The sequence below is a fragment of the Triturus cristatus genome, chromosome 2_1 (genome assembly GCF_964204655.1).
Source record: "Triturus cristatus chromosome 2_1, aTriCri1.1, whole genome shotgun sequence".
Classification (NCBI taxonomy): domain Eukaryota; kingdom Metazoa; phylum Chordata; class Amphibia; order Caudata; family Salamandridae; genus Triturus; species Triturus cristatus.
In genome coordinates, this window is record NC_140581.1 from 112919593 (window position 1) to 112940653 (window position 21061).

Consider the following 21061-nt stretch of genomic DNA (forward strand, 5'->3'; position numbering starts at 1 on the left):
ATGTAGTGATCAGTTTTAAAAACTAACCCAAGCTTCAAATTGAGAAACACGTTGAATGTAGATGAAAGAACGTTCAACAGAGCTCTTGAAAAGACACGGGTATATAGTTATTTTCTATGTGTATTCTACACACTAGCATGCTCTGTAAGTTTGCTTTTATGCGCACTAAAATGTAACATACAACAGAACATCTCATATTGCACTGAGTATGTCCCCTACTCCAGGACTGGTTTTCAGACCCACTCTCTTTTGCCTTAAATGGAGTGCCTTATCCCTCCGTTTAACCTGTAAATAACTCTGGATGACGTGGTATTGTATTCTGTTGCAACATTTACATAGGTTTACAATCCCTATGTATGGCGCTGAATGGCTTGCGTACATGGGTAGCGCTCTAGACCGTGTAGAGCGTGTGATTGGAAGTGTGTTGTCTTTGTTTTGACCCAGTGTGGACAGTGTTTCCATGTGGTGCGTGATGGCAACGTCGAGGCAGTCATCGTGTTATGGAATCGTGTGGTGGATGAAGACGTGAGGGGTAGATGTGCTGTTTATGGATTTCAGTAAATTGGCAGCTCCGAGAAGCTCTGCAGATCCCCGTACGGTAATTCTTATGTTCATAGTCCACTTGCATGGGCACTGCACTGGGCTGCCCATGCTCAGATATTTTGTTTAAAGTGCATGGATCTGAGCAGGCGTAGGTTGGGGGAAGGCAGAGATCTGCTGAGATGGACTTTGTTACCATCACCCCATATCTGTTTGCCATTGCGAAATGTCAAAAGACACTTCTAGCGCGTGACTGGTTGGGACCCGCAGTGTAAAACTACATTGGAGTCCTCCATTGGCCAGTGGCACGTGACAGATCTCTTAAGTTATTCTATACCTGTTCAGTTGGTGTTGGGTGGTTTATTGCCGTGGGCTGGCAGATTACTGGCTCATGGACATGACCCTTAGCAGTTTTGTCTTGTTTGACTGTAAGAGTGTCCAGCAGTATAAGGACATTATGCCTCTGTATAGACGTCAGTTGACTGTCTACTGTTGAGTGATATGTTATTGATTTGCGTTATATATTGTATTTGTGTTATATATTGTATTGTAGTTGCGTTTATATAGTAGTTAGAACTCCTGAAGACGCATTGTAGTGCTTTATGTCAGGCAGCACACTTCTCCGGATCCCAGAGTTAGTAGGGTTTTTGTTTTTTGGCTCATTGTTGGTTATTGGGTTTAGTCTTGTGCTGTTAAGGAAAATATTTCATGCTTTTACTCCAGTTATTATGAGGTAGATTCAATTAATAGGAGTTAAGTGTGGTCTGTAGTGGGGGAGATGTGAATTCATGCATGGGTTGGCAGTATTCATTGATGAGCTACAGGTGATTAGGTCTTGTTTGGTTGCAGAGGTATGACTTTTACAGGAGAGGTTGTGATCTTTGAACTAAGGTGTTGGAAGTCTGTAGATAGGCAATAATAAGGGTCAAGGCAAGCATGCACGTGACTTAAGAGTAGGCCGTGCTCGGAGAGGGGAGGCGTGCAGCGGATGGAAAGGAAGGAGCGAGTCTTTTGAAAGAGAAAGGAGAGTCCATCATCGGAAGTCTGAAGTCGGTCAGTTTTCATGCAGGGAGTTTCGGAATACTTTAGCAGCTTATTGTGATTTCATGCAACACCGTACAAATAAACATTATTTGCATGTGTTGCAGTATCATTGTAGGCCATGGGAACACAGTGCACGCACAAACACAGCCATCACGCGAGGGTAACTTTAAAATTAATTCATTTTCTCATAAATCAGATGAAAAGAAAATACAAACCAGGAATGTTGCACTTTAAATGTGTGAGCTGTAGATGCTCTTCCCCTTTCCATCTGGTGATCCTGGTGGGATGAAGTACAGCAGAGTTTGTTCTGATTTGTGTAAAGTAATCCTTCTCAGGGCAGGTGGCACTAAGACCGTCTACAATGTGGAGCACCCACAGCGTTGGTGCAATGAAGTTTGAGATCTGGCATCTGGCTGGCATTCAGCCTTCCTGTAGCAATATTCAGTCGCAGAAAAGGAAAGGCCCTGCCTAGACACTGCAGCATCACCCACTGACCACCTACCAAACCTGCAGTGCTCAGTAAACACAAGTAATCAGTGGCCCTTTCCTAAAAAGGTCTTAATAACATTTCTAAAGTAGGCCGTATGCAGTGGTGGGTTGGCCGCAGAGTGACCCAACACCGCTGTAGGTAGGCAACACGTCTCATGGACTCGCAACCCGCATTTAATTTTTTTTCTCTTCTGCTACCAGTGTGCTAGTTTTACCACCATGATATGGTACAAGCTTCCACCAGAGAAGCTTGCGCGGTACTGTTGTGCCATGGAATGAACGCTTGAATGGCGACTTCTGTGAGAGTACCGTAGTAGATCATGGGAGGGTCGCGCTGAGCCCCGCAAGAGTACTACGGTACCGGCAGAACAAAGTCTTCCTTTTGAAGGTGGGGGGGGGGCTTCTGTAAGGGTTCCTCTGGTTCTCCACTCAAACCTTCCATAACCCCACAATTGTCTGGGATTCAGGGTATTCTTACCCTGCCCCCCTTATACTATTTAAAAAAATGACTGAGTCCGGACCCTAGTCTTGTAATGGTCTTCCCAGTGTTTTGTGTTCTGATTTCAATATTGCGTTCGTTCTTCTTTTAAATAATGTGTTTGACTTGTGACACATTAACGCCACAGAAAATGGCTCTTCCCGGTGTGGGGTTTTTCTATGGTGCGTTTTCCATTTCACAATCTCATACTACATAGTTTTTTTTAAAAATACCTCCTTTTACCAGTCTCAAAACATTGGAAGGCCAATTCGACCTTGCTGGGTTTTAAACCTGTGACTTGTATATCTCCACCGTGAGTGATTACCTCGCTGAGCCATCTTGCCTGGATTCTTATGTTTAGTCCTAGAGTGCCCCAGACTCAATGAGTGGCATATTCCAGTTTACCTCGTATGTGTGGCTTGCATGTTCTCTTTCCCGGCTTGTGGGATTGTGCTTGGGAGGGTACGTGTGGCGTAGAGTGTGTGGTGATGGAATGGAATGCTGTGGTGAGTGTGCTGGAATCAGCCTGGCATTTATTTGGAACTGCCGGGAATACAGACTGCCCTCTACTCATGGGCTCTGGCCATCTTTGCGATGACCCTTCTGCAGTCTCCGCTGTGTGCCCTTCCTCTCTATGCTGGTCCCTTGGACTGGCTCTCGCCATTGGTCCGCTCTGTCCTCCATAGATGCCTCTCCGTGACATGTTACTCTGGCCCGTGCGGGTGGTGGAGGGAGCGTGGAGTTCTTTCGGTGTACAGGTGGATAGTTGCGTGCTTGGCATCCTTGTGAATCCTGTGACCTCAGCCATGGGCGATGAAAACACGCGCTCCGCCACCTCCTCAAGGGAGCGCTGTACACTTTTAAAGTAGATTTTGTATAAGGGATGTGGGAGAGTGGTTCCTTGCGGAAGAACTGCATATGAAGGCCTGCCGTAAGGATGAGAAGCTAGCGGAGGAAATTGTCATCTGGAGATAGTTATGCAGGGAATTGTTAAATCCAACGGGAACTGGAAGAGAGCAGGACAATTGATCTGACTGTAGTAGCAACATGTAAAAATTGGTACTTGGGCCACACCCTAGCTATGTATAACGCGAAGTATATTGCTATGCCATGAATGTATAAAGAAATGTGAAATGTGTACAGGACTCAGATGTCCAACGGAAATAAGTTGAATAGTATTACCTTGGGAAACTCTGTGAATGACCGCTCAGTTATGGTGTGAACCCAGAAAAGGCTTTTAAATGCCCACAGATCTACAGTTTTTAGATATCACCCCTCACAACGCCCACAAATCCTGTGAGGTGATTTACGGGTGAAAATATAGTAAGCTGATGTAATGTATGCGTGAGTAATTCAATTTATGAGTTCAGATGAACGTTTTGTGAATAACAATGTTGAATTGGCATCGATAAACTTGCAAATGTGATTCTGGTTTAAAAGGGGCAGTCTGATGCAATTTCCAAGAAAAATGGTGCCCCTCACAATACTAGCTCTATAAAAGCCGCAGCTGTTTTTTTTATCATAATTATGATTTGGTCATATTTACTACATAATACACAATCTGCAGATCTTAAAAAAATGTTTCCAGCTCAAATGGATCAAAAGTGACTTAAAAAAGTGGCTTCGCGGGCAGTGGAAGGACCTTTGCGAAGTTTAATTTGTCATATTTTGGTTGCTTTTTTTCTGTATTTGGTTATTAAACTGGTACTAATGAGGTGAAATCTTTGCTCAGACAGTATTACCTTGTGTAAAAATGACTAAATACTGAAGTAATAGCATCAAAAAATGTGCCTCATTATTAGCTTTTTTTTTTTTGCTTTATAATTTGTGTATCCCCTGCCGCATAACTCCAAAGGCCCTGTCTAAAACACTTTCAGGGTGCTTTTTCAACAAATTGGCATGTATATAGCTCACTATAGCCAAGGTCTACCAGGCGCTGCCTCCTAAAACCAAAGGATTTGCGAAGGTTCTCCCAACTTGGAAGAGCCGAACTTATGGCGCCTAGCCGTGGCCTGACTCGGGTGCGTGAGTTGCACTCTTGGAAGGCGTGGTGGGATTGGTTCATGCAGGCACGACCCCGAAAGCACTAGAGCGCTTCTGAGGACGTGGCGGCCATGAAGCTGATGTGTGGCGGCCATGAAGCGGACCTGCCCATAAGAGGTGGCTCGAGGCGGCGAGCGGGTCTCTCTTCCTGCTCGCTGTCCCACAAGATGATTGCCTCTAGAGACCCTGCGCTGCCCCCACAAACCCACCTAGATTTAGTTTCTCTGTCTCTCTGTGTTTCGTTGCAGGTTCCTGCACAACACGCTCCTCTGCAGCCACAGCTGGTGCCGCTGGGAGCCACACAGGCTTGAGTATCTCGCCCGACCCGAGGTGCATTGCCCTCTGTGGCGGCTCTGGTGGCGCGCTGGGGCTGCAGAGGTAGGGGGCATGTGGTTTTATTTGCAAGAAGAGCATTTTAAGGCAGCGAATGTTGTGCCTCTAGAGCTAAGTGCAGAGGCTGAGGTATATTTGGGCACAGTGCCTTGTTGCGTTCACAGGACAGCAGCATCCCTACCTATTTCCACTGAGGGGCCCATTTGGTTGCTGATGGTCAAAAACATTTAATGGACTGGGCACGGTGGTTGTGATTTGCTTTAGTATAATTTTCTGCTTAGCAGCTCTACCATCAGAGGGGTTCTGTTTGGCCAGGTTGTTGCTGGACGTATTCATCGACACAGGCCTTGGTTTGGCCTCGGGTGTTTTTCGTGCCATAGAGTAATTTGGCACCACAGCCCGTGCAAAGGCTTGGTGGGCTGCTTTCTCGTTCGGTCTGTGTTTGGGCTCAGACAAGATGCCGGGTCGCGCAAGAAAGGATTCCAAGGGCAAGGTTGATTTGGCGGGGGGGGGGGGTCATTGATGCGCATGATAGTTGCCATGGACAAGATGTTTGCCCTTTTGACCCCGCAGGCACCCGGGCCAGGCTAGGAACCAGGGGTTCCAGTGGAGAGGGCTAGGCGAACAGGGGTTGCACCCAGGCCGGCATTAACCCTATTCAAGAACTGTGTAGAAATTAGGGTTCTGCTGGGGGAGAAGTGGATGTAAGGGACCTGGTGAGGACCCCTGGGAGCCCCACGCAGCCTCCGCCAGTGGCCAGCACTGACAATTTTGTTGTGCATGGGGGGACTTTGGCAGTGATGGTGCCAGCAGCGAGTGGTAGCATTGTCCAGAATGGAAATAGTTGCCGAGTCAACCTGATCTGGTGGCTTGTATAGCAAGTGAAGTGCCCTGGCTATCGAAAGTGGGGGTGTTGTCTTCTTCCATGGTGGGTGGTGCTTTGGTCGGTGTGGCCAAGGGTGATGGCATTGAGAGGGCCAGGAGGTTGGTGGCACACCCTGATTGTTCAAGAGGGCTGGGTGCCCAGACGGACATTTCTCTTCATCGATAGGAGCCAGCGGGCCATTGCACGTTGGTCATGCAGCACAGGCGTCCTCCCCATGGTTCCAGCGGTGGCATGGCTCCACCCCCACCCCCAGCTCAAGAGACAGCGGCTACAGGTACGGGGCATCATTGCTAAGCATTGGGCTGGGGACGTTCATTCTGAGCATGACCAGTTGGGCAGACACGTGCCATTGGACATAATAGAAAAAATATGGAAGAGGAGTTATGTTGACATGTGTGAATAGTGGCTAGGGCTGAAAGAGAAGAGGGAAAGCAGCGCAAGGAGGGCTTTTATTCTGGAAAAAGTGTTTTAGGAGGAGGGGACACTGCTACCCGTCATGATCTCACTCACTAAGATATGATTTTGAAGGATGCACAGGAACAATTTTAGCTATGGACAACTCCCGTGTATTATTAGTGCCTTTGCTAAGGCTAGGACTTGATCTCTGTAAACAAAGACGTAAAACTGTGGGTTACAGTGCATATAACAGATTTGTTTTGTATATATGTGTAAATAAATGCGCCCGGGGTCTTTCGACCCCTAACCCAGCCTGTCTTGCTCTGATGTTTTTGACAGTATTGTAAGGGGTATTGTGGGTGGAGGGTGGTCTTTAGGGAGGTGTTTCCAGGTGACATTGGTGACTGCCTGGCCATACACAATCCAGAAGGTGTCCTAACTTCATTGATGGTGTCTTGTCAGAAGGTAACGATGTTGTATTTTGGAGCCTTCTCTAACTCATGCATATATACGGGTTTAACGCAGCTGGAAGTAATCTTTACAAATGTACGACCAGTTGGCGTCCTGGCCTCCCAACAGGATCCTTCACACACAAATACTTTGCAAATAATACACACATTTAACTGTGCCGCATACTGTTATCCCAGGGAGACGATGGAGTTGGACAGCACACCCCCTGTGTGAGGCATCACACATTACATCACTGCGAGAGTAAGTCTGCACTGGCGTTGTGTACAGCGCTGCTTTGCTGTTCAGATCCATGTTCTGTTCCTGGTTGTGCAAGTGTACTTGTGACGCAGGATGTCTTCAGTTCGAAAGATTTATTTTCAAGAGACGTTTTATATTGACAGAGCTCAGCACCTCATTGTGCTGCACTGAATAGGCAGAGTGACGGGCTGTGTGATAATTATTTGCTGTTCTTGTTGATTTTGTCAGGCGTAGGAAACTATGCAGCGTCTTTCTTGTGTATCTTTCATCCACGGTACACGTGGTGAACAAAAAACGTGTGTACGTTTTGATAATTGTGAACGCGCTGTCTTGTACTTGCTGCTGGCCATTAATAGGTAATGCCGTTTCGTTTATTTGTTCTCCAGTCAAACGCGTCATGCTTCAATGGGCAGGAAAAGTCTTTTTAATCTAAATTCCAGAAGCATCCTGCTTCAGTGAGCTGCAGCAGCCGACTCGTGTTTCGCATCAAGATGACATTTTCTCCAAGCTAGATTTGAATCGTTTGTGTGCGCTTCACAAACATTAGCTTAATGCCAAGTTTTTATTACGTTTTTTTTTATTGTATCTCAATATTTATTTAGTGCTCACTATCTTTATGGGGGGTGTGGGGGGGCTGAAGCGCCCGCCTACATGGGCAGCTCGTTACACCGTGTAGGGTGTGTGCTTGGAAGGATGTTTTTGTTTTGATCCTGTGGGGACAGTGTTTCCATGTCGTGCGTGATGACCACTGAGGTGTGGTTATCGTGTTGGAAGCAGGGCATAGCTGTGTGAGGGACAAAAAAAAGTGTGAGAGACAGGCTCGCAGTTTATGGTTTTCAGTAAGCCGTCAGCTTGGAGCAGCTCTGCAGAGCCCAGTCCACTTAACTGGTTACTGCACTGAGTTGTCCATTCTGGTATTGACTTTGTTAATTTCATCCCATATCTGATCGTCATTGTGAGATGTCCAGAAGCAGTCCTAGTAAATAGCTAGTTGGGACCCACAATGGTGAACTAAATTGGAATCCTCCTTGTCCAGCGACATGCGTTTGACCTCTTCAGTGAGTCCATGCCTGCTCCGTTGGTGAGGAGTGGTTTACTGCTGTGCACTAGTACAGTGCCGGGTGATGGACTTGCCCCTTAGCCGTTTTGTCTTATGTGAAAATAAGTGTCAAGCAGTAACAGGGAATTCTTATGCAGCCTGTGTGAACTACAATTAACAGCCCAACCACTGAGTATTCTGATATTACTATCAGTGTGAGGTATATGTTCTATGCATTCATATATCGTCCTAAAGATGCCGAGTACCAAGACAGTCTCCTTGAAAAGAAGCCGACCCTAAATTAAAAGCTGAGGAGCCAGAGGTGGGAGTTTGTTTCTGGTGCTTTAGAACCCACTGTAGGTTAATGTATAGTATATATAAACTGCAACATCTGAAGAGAGGGGAGGAGCAAGAAGGCATTTTCTAATAATTTGCTATTTGTAACATCTCTCCGTCTGCTTATGTTTGTATCAGACAATGAGGTCGGGAGGAGTAGCAAGACCTGGATGTGTCCTTAGCAGTGAGTCTCTTAAAGGAAAATTAGATTGTGGCCAAAGGCCGGCCGATTGTGGTCAAAAGATATCGTTTTAAAATTCACCGCATTGCCACCCATGACTTCTCGGAATCTCTCACAATTTACCATGGTAAGCTGTGTGCAGCAGCGCTAGCCTGGCGTGGGAGAGAAATTTGATTAAGAAGTTTCCAACTTTTGCACAGTAATCCTAGTCTGCAAGGAGGGTTTTGAGAATTTCCATGGCTCATGTGAATCGAGCTGTATTAGGGTATTTAATGACAAAACTGTTTGGTCCTATACCTGGCGAGCGTCATGGCCACGTGAAGGTGTTTTGTTCGGGGCAGATCTTGACCCTGCGGCAGCGTTCTGATCCAGATGTTTGGAGTAGGCAAGAAACGTAGCCCTGAACAGCGCTGAATGGGTGTCCCCGTGGTCGATTTAATTAGACTTCTGATGAACAAAGGTGTTGCACTGCTGCAGTTTGTTGATTGTGCGAGTAAAACAGATTCCTCCCAGCATTTGTTTCTGCGGGGGACGCAGAATGCGGAGTTCAGCCACAGTCTGGAATGAGAGGCGCATCCATGGATGCTGCTACTCTTTCCATGAAGGTGATCGATAAAAGCGATGACCCTGCAGGGTCATGGGGGTCTTTGCAAGTAAATTGCACCTTACCTCTGCTGGTCGTTCATGAAGATGGAAATTGTCTGTTAAAGGTTATTGCATGACGGTGTGTGTAGTATGTAGGTTTAGTGCATGGTTGTCCTATGCAATAAGGACTTCATCTTTTTGTGGATTCAGATGTAATGTCTGAATCACATCTGCAGGTACCTTGTGCTGAGGAAACCACTCTTCAGAACATCAGCCGGCCTATGGGATCCAGTGGACCCACAGTTTCATTATAGCCACGGTTGATGTCTTCGGCAAGGGGCAATGAAGATTTAGATCTTACAAATCTACCTGTTTGTACCTGGGAAATTAGGTCGTCTGGGCAAAAGTGAAGGGGAGAGCTGTCGTCGGACATTTCAACTAACATGAAGACACTATATCCCTCATGTCTTCGATACCAGGGGATGTCTTTTGGGATATAGCAAAGAAAAAAGCAGAGCATATTGATGTATTACTGTGCCTATTGAGAATATGTATTACTCTATACTGCCATAAAAGCATAAATAAAGTTTTTAAATTTTTTTTTTAAAAAAAGCAGAGCGCATCACTATGTACTGTTTTACTAGGAAGTCTTTTAGCGTTAAAACCTGGTTGAGTATCCAAGTGCTGTTTAGTTCACGTAGATGCATTCTTGATGGTGGAGTTTGGATAGTCGCTTTATGGAATGCTAGGTCTAGAAATGATGCTTCCAGGAGTAATCTCGAATAAAGACCACTTGGCCTTTGTTTTTAGCCTTCTCATGTGGCTGTTAAAATCACAACCTGCACTGTTGTACCTACAGGATTTTATGCTTTTCAGTTAATTTACCAAAGTCTGATTATTAGTTTACTTGTAGTTGGCCAAGTTGTGATGCACACAATTCCTCTTATTTAATTCTGGGAATGCATGACACACCTTAAATATGTCTAGTGCAAGTCACCCTGTTATTTCAGATCAATTTTTTCTTTTTATTATGGCTTCGACCCCGTTACTTTGATTTAAACCAGTATTTTGCGTTCCATCATTTAGACATAATTATTTCAATCATTGTAAATGTACTTCAGCTCATAAAGTAAACAACAAAAGAGTTTATATGTTAATTCAAACACAGATTGTTAGGAATATGATTAATAGTATATATGTTTTTAAATCCACAATGATTTCACATTATATTCAACAATAATTTAAACAAATGTAAAATCTTTTGTACAAGATTGGGGGCAATGTAGGTGTAGTCCTCGCATTAGGGTTAATGTTATTGTTAAGGATAATGTTGGAATAATTGCTGGTCGCATCAGTTTTGGTAAAAACTTTAGGGATTTTTTAGATAAATCTTCTACTAGCATGGTCTATGCTATAGTTGTGAATCCCATAAAGTTAAACATTGTCCTCATAAATGTAACCTAAAGTAACCTGCAGTACTATCCTTAATATTATCCATAGCAAAACAAATAAAGTAAAACAGCGCAGAAAATAAACTTCTCTCCATGAAACAAGCCTAAGACTAATTTAAACGTTTTGGCTCAATTTGCGTAAAAAATCAAACGGCTCGTACAAGCAGAGGCAATGTACGGAGGCGTGTACGGAGGCGTGCTTGAAAAGAACTGAAGATCCCACGGTTCGTGGATGCTGGACCTTGAACCATGAACAGTAAACCTCAGTTGTAGATCTGTTGCTATCCAGCCAGTTCTGGATCTTTCCTGTAGATTAGTGTTACTCGTGTAGCCTTTCAAACTAGCAGCTTCACGCTCATGTATCCGCACACACTGTTGCTTAAAAGTGACCCATGATTTTCATTACTTTGTCCCGATGAGATGGACAATTTATAGAATTTATACAATGTAAAGGGAGCTGCCAGATTTTGATCAGATGGTGCGGAGAATTGGTAGAACATCAATGAATCCAACAGTGTCCATATGGCACGTGGTGATAGGAGCTTAAATTAGCTGAAACATCTTGCATGTAGGCATGGTTGCCAGGCATAGCTCAGTTTACGAAAAAAATGGACACCTGTCTCTAGAGGCATGATTAAGTGCTAAGGTACTCCTATTCATCCAGACCTATATTTAAGACTTTAAAAAGCTTCAAGTGTGGTGTGATGTGAACCTCATTATACAGAGAACTTGAGAAGTGTGTAGTTGTTCCCTCTTTCTCCTGACCACACAAGCTTCATTCGGTCTTGAGGGAAAGAGTCGATATTCATAGGGCTGTAATTGGGATTTACCGATGCATTGGCTCATGTCAAGAAATATTTCAAGTTGAATCACAATGGTGTAGAGATTCATTATATTGCATAGTTTTCATCTGAATAACTGGAGATATATTCAGGAGAAACCACTCTCTTAAAAAAAATGTAATACAATAAAAGCTAGATACATGGTGTATGCATTCTTTAATTCTACAAATCGGTTCTTTCACTGCATGCGCTCCTGGCAAGCATTGCATATCAGCTACCACTGTTTTAGATTTAGATTCACATGCGCACAAATTGTGTAGCCACCTTACACATGCACCGCTGAGTCGGCTTAAAAGTTTTGTCTGTCATCTCTTTCTATGGGGATCCTGGAAGTTCTTGTTGCGAACGGACACGTCTCAATCTTTACCAACTTGTGTTTACAATTTATTTTTTATTTACTGGGGAAACATATTTATCAGAGCTACTGTACATCAATCATTCTTCATGGTTGGCATCGGGAATGGGTTATGTCTTCGACCACCATTCCTTCAACGCCCTGTAATGTAACTGTACACTTTAGCCCCACCTGGAGTATTGTAATCTCTGCTCATCCTTTATATGTAAAGTGCTCCGCTCCCCTTTGATTGGACATGTAATATATAAAGACTTCAATTCTCAAGGAAATATGTTGAGTTAACAATTATTTCTCTTATGTGCAGGCATGGACTTTGAGGTGGCGTTTTCTAAAATCATTGTGGAGCTGCGGAAAAAGCACCCGGGCCACATCCTGCCGGACGAGGACCTGCAGTGGATATTTGTGAATGCAGGTGGCTGGATGGGATCCATGTGCCTGCTCCACGCCTCCCTTACAGAGTACATACTGCTCTTCGGGACTGCATTAGACACAGGCGGACACTCTGGTAAGAACTGTGACTGCTCAACTCTATTTGACCTGGGTGGGCCCAGTGTCTGCAGCCAAAACAAACCTCCAAGTGTTTGGAGTGGACATGTCACGCAGTGGAGGTAAAACTCAAACTACACAAGCAGCTGCAGATTGTTCAATGCACACAACTTGATAGCCCAATCTGTCTGTTACTGTTGTAGCGTATTCAATTTAAGACATGCTGCGTTATTTTCAGGCCTTGTAGCTCAGTTCTCCTGGGTTCATCAGTAATCATTTGATGAGACGTATCCCCTCTAGAATGTTGATTCCCTCTTTGACAAACTCTGTCATCGTTCGCAGATTTAAAAGTCAATGACTGGGAGGTCAGTCCTTTTCAGTGGCCGAAGCTAAACCGTGGAGCTATCCTACTGTACCCTCAAGGCTGCTTCGATCCTTACTCAATTTTCAGAAACATCTTAAGACCTGGCTTTTCCGCCAAGCACGTGAGGTTTAAGGGTATGGGATTAATGAGTAATAGTTGTTCTTTAGGTTCGAGGCATGTGGGCTGCTGAATTCATATCTGTGCATAGATCGCCGCCTAGTGTTGGGTCCGGATGTTTGCACGTTGTTGTCCTGGAAGAGTCTTCGAAGTATCCTGAGATAGGTGACTCCTCCCCTGGACCACAGTGCGCATGGGCATCCTCTCCATCCTCAGATTGTTTTTTTCCACCATTGGGTTCGGATGTGCTTATCTTAGCTCAAGTTAGGAAAAATTAGTTTAAGGCCAAAAGGCCTTTAGTTTTCGTCGGTACTGTTCCCGCTCGGTATCGACAGCTTTCTTGCTTAGTTTAGCAAACTTCTTCAAGTTTTTCGGATCCGTTTAATCCGATCATCGACCTTACATCGACGATGGAATCGAGGACCCCATTCAAACGGTGTCCTGTTTGCCACGCCAAATATCCACATATCGACGTCCACCCGGTGTGCAACAAATGCCTCTTGCCGGATCACGACAAATCGAAATGTATGGCCTGTGCCCGATTCCGATCCAAGAAGACTCTCCGGAATCGACGGGCAGCGAGATTATAAGCGCAGCAATCGGCACCGGCCCCGGCAAACATCTTCAGCACCGAGGACGAAGATGTTGAAAGCGTGGAAGACACGAACTACAGCCCCGCTTCCGAACACGATTCCCGATCGGAAGACGCCGATGAAGCGCTTTTTCACAGGGAAGAAGCCGACGATGAGGTAGGAGACTACGATGAGGCCTTTGGGGCCGAAGAAGATAGCTCTGGTGAAGAGCAGGGCCTACCCGTCGAAACGGAGGCTATCAAAGTGCGTCATTCTACGGCTCCGGTCGAGGGATCGCCTCCGTGCCTTACCCAAGATCAATCCCGCAGTTCTTCGGCCCCGCCTTCGGGCCCGGCCTCGAACATCCAGCAAGAGCCATTATTACCGAAAAAGACTGGTTTCCCTTCGACGAAACCGAAACCAATCGTCGCACCAGTTACACAGAAACCGAAAGTGAAACTGGCAGTGGTCGGCTCGAAGCCCTCAACGACCTCCACTCCTTCGACGCCAGCCCAAACTATTGGCTCCGAACGCACAAAAAGGGATTTCGGTGCCGAACTCGCTGCTGCGGATGTCGGTACCGACCCGAAAAAGAAGGCCATCGGTACCTCAAAAGCGCCTCGGCCGCCGGCACCGAAGCAATCGGCCCCGACCACAAAAGTTAAAATGGCCGCTCCATCGGAGTCCACTTCGAAGGCAGCGACTAAGGTCAAGTCATCGACTCCGTCGACCGCTACTGCCTCTCCTCGAATCGATGACCCTGTGGCTCCGAAGCAGTCCTCTGCAGAACCACTCCGCACCAAAGAACCTTCGGCGTTTTCGGTGCGACAAGTTGCGGCGTCCTTGCAACGCATCAGAACAGGCAGCCCTCCAGTCCACATCGGGCCCTGAACCGAAAAAGGCTCAAAAGGCACCTTCGGCACCAACCAACATTACTTTTGGTTTACCGCCGTCCACGGCGCCAAAGATGTTCGAAATCCGAACACGTGTCCGCCAGACAAAGTCCCCATCTGCTGGACACTCTCCTACTGAGCCTTCACCGTCCCAATTCATCGACGCCGACACCGGCAGACTCATGCTCCGAAAACGGAAGGTCACACCAGAGCAGGCCTTGGACTCTTACAGAATCCCTCTAAAGCAGAAACTGCCAGCAGAATCGGAACCGGTACTATACGAACGCCTGCATACCTCCTATCTGGATCCCCAGTCCTTTTCTCCAACGCCCTCCGACACGGACGCAATGGAGGACTACATGGGTGATGAGACCACCTACCCTAGGGATATAGATCCGGAGGAGCAGTAGGACCCAGATCAAGCTTTGGATGACCCTGCAGACCCGGGTGCCACAACAGATACCCAGGACACGCAGCTTTACGGTGCAAAAACATCTCCCACAGAGGACACTGCTGCCTTCAATGCCCTCATAGAACGGGCTGCAGCCAATCATGGTGTGCAACTCCACTCTGACACAGTTGAGGAAGACTTCTTGGTGGACACTTTCGCCTCCTCTGAGAGGACGGTCAAAACTCTGCCCATGTTGAAAGGTGTTCTCAAGCCAGCAAAGGAAATTTTCAAAGAAACAACCAGGGCACGGGTGCTGAACCCCAGGATTGAGAAGAAATACAAACCTGCGCCCGGGGACCCTATGTACATTAGAGGGCAGTTACCTCTAGACTCCATGGTGGTTGCTAACGCTCGCAAACGAGCGCACTCACAAACGACTGGTGACGCTCCTCCCCCAGACAAAGAATCCAAGGTGCTGGAGACCTCAGGCAAGAGGATTGCAGCTCAAGCAGCAAACATCTGGCGCATTACCAATACACAGGCCCTCCTGGCTCGCTACGATCGTTCACACTACGACACACTAGAGTCACTACTCCAACATCTGCCAGACGAGTACAAAGAGGCAGCGGAGCTCCTCATCAGAGAGGGACAACTCCTTACAAACGCATCCATTAAGTGCGCACTAGATGCTGCCGACACAGCTGCGAGGGCAATAAACACCAGCGTCATGTTACGCCGACACGCTTGGCTAAGAATCTCCGGATTCAAACCTGAGATCCAAAACAACATCCTAAACCAGCCTGTCAACCCCGACTACTTATTCGGACCGGAAGTTGACACCACTTTAGAAAAGATAAAAAAGGACACTGGCACTGCGAAGTCAATGGGGGCTCTACAAACTCAGACGTTTCGTAGTGGCTCCTTTCGTCGCCCCGGAAATAGGGGAGCAGCTAGGGGACAGGGGTCACAGCAGACATACAATAAAGGGGGCACACAGAGTACCTACGATAAAAACAACAGAGGTGGATATCGTGGCTCCAGCACCAAGGGCAGAGGACGCGGTTACGGCAACACCAGGTTCTCACCCAAGAACAAACAGTGACGCCCTCGCCCTTTCCCCCGACCACAACACCTGTCGGGGGGAGACTCCAGTGGTTCCTGTCCACGTGGAATACCATCACCACGGACAGGTGGGTCAGGGATATTATCCAGCACGGTTACTGTCTCGAATTAACCTCCACTCCACCCACAATACCGCCAAAGCACAGTCCTATGTCCGCAGAGCACTTAGCATTATTGCAGCAGGAAGTGCTCAGTATGCTGCAAAAAGGTGCAATAGAGGTCGTGCCCGTCAACCAGCAGGGGACAGGAGTGTACTCTCTGTACTTCCTAATCCCAAAAAAGGACGGGTCGCTCAGACCTATACTAGACCTGAGACCCCTCAACCACTACATTCTCTCAGAGCATTTCCATATGCTCACCCTACAACAGGTTCTCCCGCTGCTCAGCCAGGGAGACTTCCTAGCCACACTAGACCTCAAAGATGCGTACTTCCACATACCCATACACCCGTCACACAGAAAATACCTCAGGTTCACTATTCAGGGACAGCACTACCAATTCAAAGTCCTCCCCTTCGGTGTGACAACAGCACCCAGAGTTTTCACCAAGTGCCTAGCTACAGTGGCTGCACATCTACGGAGACAACACATTCACGTCTACCCTTACCTGGACGACTGGCTTGTTCAGGCAAAGTCAGCCCAGCAATGTGCCAGCCACATGTCAATCACCATCCACCTCCTTCACAGTCTGGGATTCTCACTAAATTACCCAAAATCACTTCTCCAACCCGCACACGTACAGCAGTACCTGGGTGCGACCATAGACACTCTGGCAGCCACAGCTCAGCCAAATTTGGTGAGGATCAACAGCATGCAAATGCTGATCTCAAAGTTCAAACCTCAACACTCCCTTCCTGCGCGAGTGTTCATGCAGTTGATAGGCATAATGGCCTCCTGCATTTTCATAGTCCCACACGCGAGACTACATATGCGCCCGCTTCAGGAGTGCTTGGCACGTCCATGGAATCAGGCTCACGGGGAATTAAAAGACCTAGTGTTGGTGAGCGGTCGGGCATACAACTCTCTGCATTGGTGGAACCCACAAAACCTTTGCAAGGGCCGACCGTTCCAAGAGCCTGTTCCACAAATAATACTGACGGCGGACGCGTCTCTCCAGGGATGGGGAGCTCATGTACTCAATTACACAGTGCAGGGACTATGGACAATACAACGAAGATGCACATCAACCTTCTGTAACTGATGGCAATCTTCCTGGCAATGAAGGCATTCAAAGTACACTTGTGCAACAAAGTCGTGTTGATCCGGACGGACAACATGACTGCCATGTACTACATACAGAAGCAGGGAGAAACACACTCTCCACAGTTGTCTCATCTGGCTCAGAGCATGTGGAAGTGGGCCATTCAGAGGAACATATTCCTCATGGCGGAACACCTCCCCGGCAAGGACAACCAGATGGCGGATCTGCTCAGCAGACACAGCCACCAGATGCACGAGTGGGAGCTACATCCGTCAGTACTCCAACCGTACTTCCAACAGTGGGGTCATCCAGAGATAGACCTATTCGCCACAAACGAAAACGCAAAATGCCAAAGCTTTGCCGCCAGGTTCCCACAGTCGCAGGGCAATGCGATATGGATGAACTGGTCCGGCAGATTTGCGTACGCTTTTCCCCCAGCACCGTTAATACCGCTGGTGGCACGCAAACTGCGACAGCACTCACTGACACTCATCCTAGTTGCTCCCACATGGGCGCGCCAGCCATGGTACACCACCTTTCTAGAACTTTCCGTGGTGCCGCATCAAAGGCTGCGGATCAAACCTGCACTCTTAACGCAGAACCATGGCGAAATTCAGCACCCAGATCCGCAACAGCTGAACCTGGCAATCTGGCTCCTGAAGTCTTAGAGTTTGGCTACCTAAACCTGCCACCTGACTGTATGGAGATCATTAAGGAGGCCAGGAGACCCACTACCAGAGCCTGCTATGCAGCTAAATGGAAGAGGTTTGTCATTTATTGCAACAACAATGACATTAACCCGCTAGACGCATCCACTCAAAACATAATCTGTTACCTCTTACACCTATACCGATGCAATCTGGCATACACCTCAATACGTATCCATTTGACTGCAATAGCAGCCTATCTCCAGAACAGGCAGCACCTCTCTTTATTCCGAGTGCCTGCCATCAAAGCTTTCTTGGAGGGACTTAAACGAGCCATTCCCCCAAGACACCCACCAGCACCGGTGTGGAACCTCAACTTGGTCCTCACCCGACTGATGGGTCCACCCTTCGAACCTCTCCACTCATGTGAGATTCAATTCCTCACCTGGAAAGTAGCTTTCCTAGTGGCAATCACTTCGTTAAGAAGAGTTAGTGAACTCCAGGCACTAACCATTCAAGAGCCATTCATACAAGTTCATACCAACAGGGTCGTACTACTTACGAACCCCAAATTCATGCCTAAAGTAATATCGCAGTTCCACACGAATCAAACTATTGAACTGCCCGTTTTCTTTCAGAACCCACAAAATGTCGCTGAAAGAATGCTCCACACACTAGATGTCAAAAGAGCCCTCATGTACTATATAGACAGAACTAAAGACTTTAGGCACACAAAACAACTTTTCGTTGCCTTTTCTCCACAACACAAAGGCAACGCCATCTCCAAAGCAGGTATAGCCAGATGGATCGTTAAATGTATTCAAATTTGCTATCAAAAGGCTAAACGCACATTAACGATTCCCCCACAAGCCCACTCAACACGTAAGTTAGGGGCGTCCATGGCTTTCCTGGGAAACATTCCTTTACAGGATATATGTAGAGCAGCCACATGGTCCACTATACATACATTTACCAAACACTATTGTGTAGATGTACACTCAAAACAGCAGGCAGCTGTAGGACAGGCTGTTCTCAAAACTCTTTTTCAGACCGCTGCAGCTGGCACTGGTGGCCGCCGCTAATAGGAGGTACTGCTATGTATTCTATGCACAGATATGAATTCAGCAGCCCACATGCCTCGAACTGAATATGCTACTTACCAGTATGCATCTGTTCTTGGCATGTAGGGCTGCTGACATTCATATCGCCCACCCTCCTCCCCGGCGCCTGTGGCAGCTGCAGCTCTCAGAATTACTGTATAGCATGGTCATCACTTTCTGTATCTACTCCATCACTGCCACAATGGCGAAAAACAATCTGAGGATGGAGAGGATGCCCATGCGCACTGTGGTCCAGGGGAGGAGTCACCTATCTCAGGATACTTCGAAGACTCTTCCAGGACAACAACGTGCAAACATCCGGACCCAACACTAGGCGGCGATCTATGCACAGATATGAATGTCAGCAGCCCTACATGCCAAGAACAGATGCATACTGGTAAGTAACATATTCATTCTTTTTACTGAGTCATGCGCCTAGAGGACTTCACTGATGGATTGCGTAAAAAATGCCTGTAAATAAGATCAATATTCCGGCAGCTCTCCCATTTTCTTCTGGAAGGATGTAGCTGCAGGGGACAGTGAGAGTCGGATACCTCAAGACAATATGACATGAAGGAGCTGTAAGCAGTTTTGTGTGGTCCCGTTTGGCATAAATTCTTTTTGATCATCATGGACTAACAAGTGCACTATTTTGGCTAGTCTGGTTGCTAATGTTTTGGCCAGAATGTTTGACTCCTTGGTAATTGATGATATTGGGTGCGATTATGGGCGGTCATCAAGAGGTTCATTAGGTTTTCTTATAACTGATATTGTTGCCCCCTTGCTTGTCATATGGCAGGATGAGGTTCTCGCAAGCTTCCTCAAACACGCCTTCAAATGTGGGATTAGTCATGAAGAGATGCGCTTGAAAACATTCCATTGGGAGACTGAGTCCAGGGGTTTCCTCTAAGGCCATTGCTCAAATGGCATGTTGAATCTCCTCCTCTGTGATCTGGCAGTCTAATTCCCCCCAATAAGTCAATGAGGGAGTTCGTATTGAGAGATCTTCTAAGATGGGATTCTCAAGTTTAGAGGGTGGGTTGTATGTGTGTATATAGTGTTTTGCAGTATGGTATGAAACAAGCACATCTGTGACATCACAACATGTTTTATGTGTCTATACTTGCAGAGCCACATAACGTTGCAATCAGTGGCTATTTATGGCAATGTTTTGTGGAGCTCAGAAGAATTTACGTGGTCCGTTTTACTGCGCGCTACTGCAGGAATGGAAGGGTACTTGCATTTCTACAAATGTATGCTTTCTTTGGATAGTTTCTGATGGATTTCATAATCCTGTCTTGCATACACTGAGGGAAATGCACTTCCTTGTATCCTATTTGGATTCTCACGTTTACGTAAGACTTTACTAACCCACAGCACATCAACTATGGTTTTTCACTTTTTGTTTTGTAACTTGATAAAATACTAAATCATTCAATATCTTCTATAAGGAGTGCCTTGCAGTTAACAAGAACTATTGCTTGACAGGTCAAAATCTAGTGTGAACTTTGAAAGTATGTTGAGTACGCGGTGTCTGGTGTCCCGCGTGGGAGAGCCTTGTGTGCAATAGTGAGCACTTTCTTATAGACCTAAGAAAGACGTACCCCATAAAAGTGCTCACTATTGCGCACAAGTTAACCCTAGGTTCAAATGATGTGTGCATAAATCAGACCCCAAATCCCCAAGCCAGGATGTGAAGATGTTTATGAATCTAGACCTCCACTCCGTGATTTGCTCCAAACGAACGTCGGTGTAAGTGTGCAAATGGGGTGGAAATTTTGACCAAGAACCCTCAAGTTTCAAAAAGGTTTCCTAATTGAGGAAAAGGGGAAAAAGGTTACATATGCCAATGCATGTAATTTTGTAGCATACTGCACAAATAGTGCACAAAATATATTTTAATAGCTTTTTCAAGCTTTTATCAAATTAAGACCCTACCCCAACTTATTCTTGAGCACTGTAGATTTTTGGATTGTGTTAGCTGTAATGCCATCATATACTGGGTTGCGTAGCAGACTTTAATTGAGGTTGAATTTCTCTCTTTCTAAAGGTCATCGTCATTTATATAATATGACCTATTCAAAACCAAAACTCCTATTTTTGTATTAAAAATTGAAAACAATCTCTACTGTTTACACTGCATGTGTCCGATAGAGTGTTCGAACTTGAAAAGGTGAGTATTGGAAAGGACACGGCCCAGCAAAGTTCAGCCTCAAATTTTCAGTACTAGTGCCCTGGATTCTTCGAAGAAATATTCCATCCTATTTAAATTGAGCATTTGATTAATACTAGTGCAGTGATATTGACATCTAATCATTGCCAGTGCATTATTTTTTGAACATTTATAGAAAATGTCCTTGATTTCCTGTTTCCTGCTAGGATTAACTTTCAGTCATGAAAGAAAATGTTGTACCCTATGAAATAGCCAAGATTTCTTTAGCTCATAAGTGCGTTGTTTGTTAA

At 46.2% G+C, this 21061-nt stretch overlaps 1 protein-coding gene across 1 annotated transcript in view; it reads left to right on the plus strand.

Moving 5' to 3' along the window:
- The window catches only part of SIGMAR1 (sigma non-opioid intracellular receptor 1), a 109167-nt gene that overhangs the window by 62737 nt on the left and 25369 nt on the right, over nt 1-21061 (plus strand). The window contains exon 2 of the mRNA XM_085628405.1: nt 12011-12211. Within this exon, the coding sequence (XP_085484531.1) occupies nt 12011-12211 (201 nt within the window). The remainder of the gene's footprint in view (nt 1-12010; nt 12212-21061) is intronic.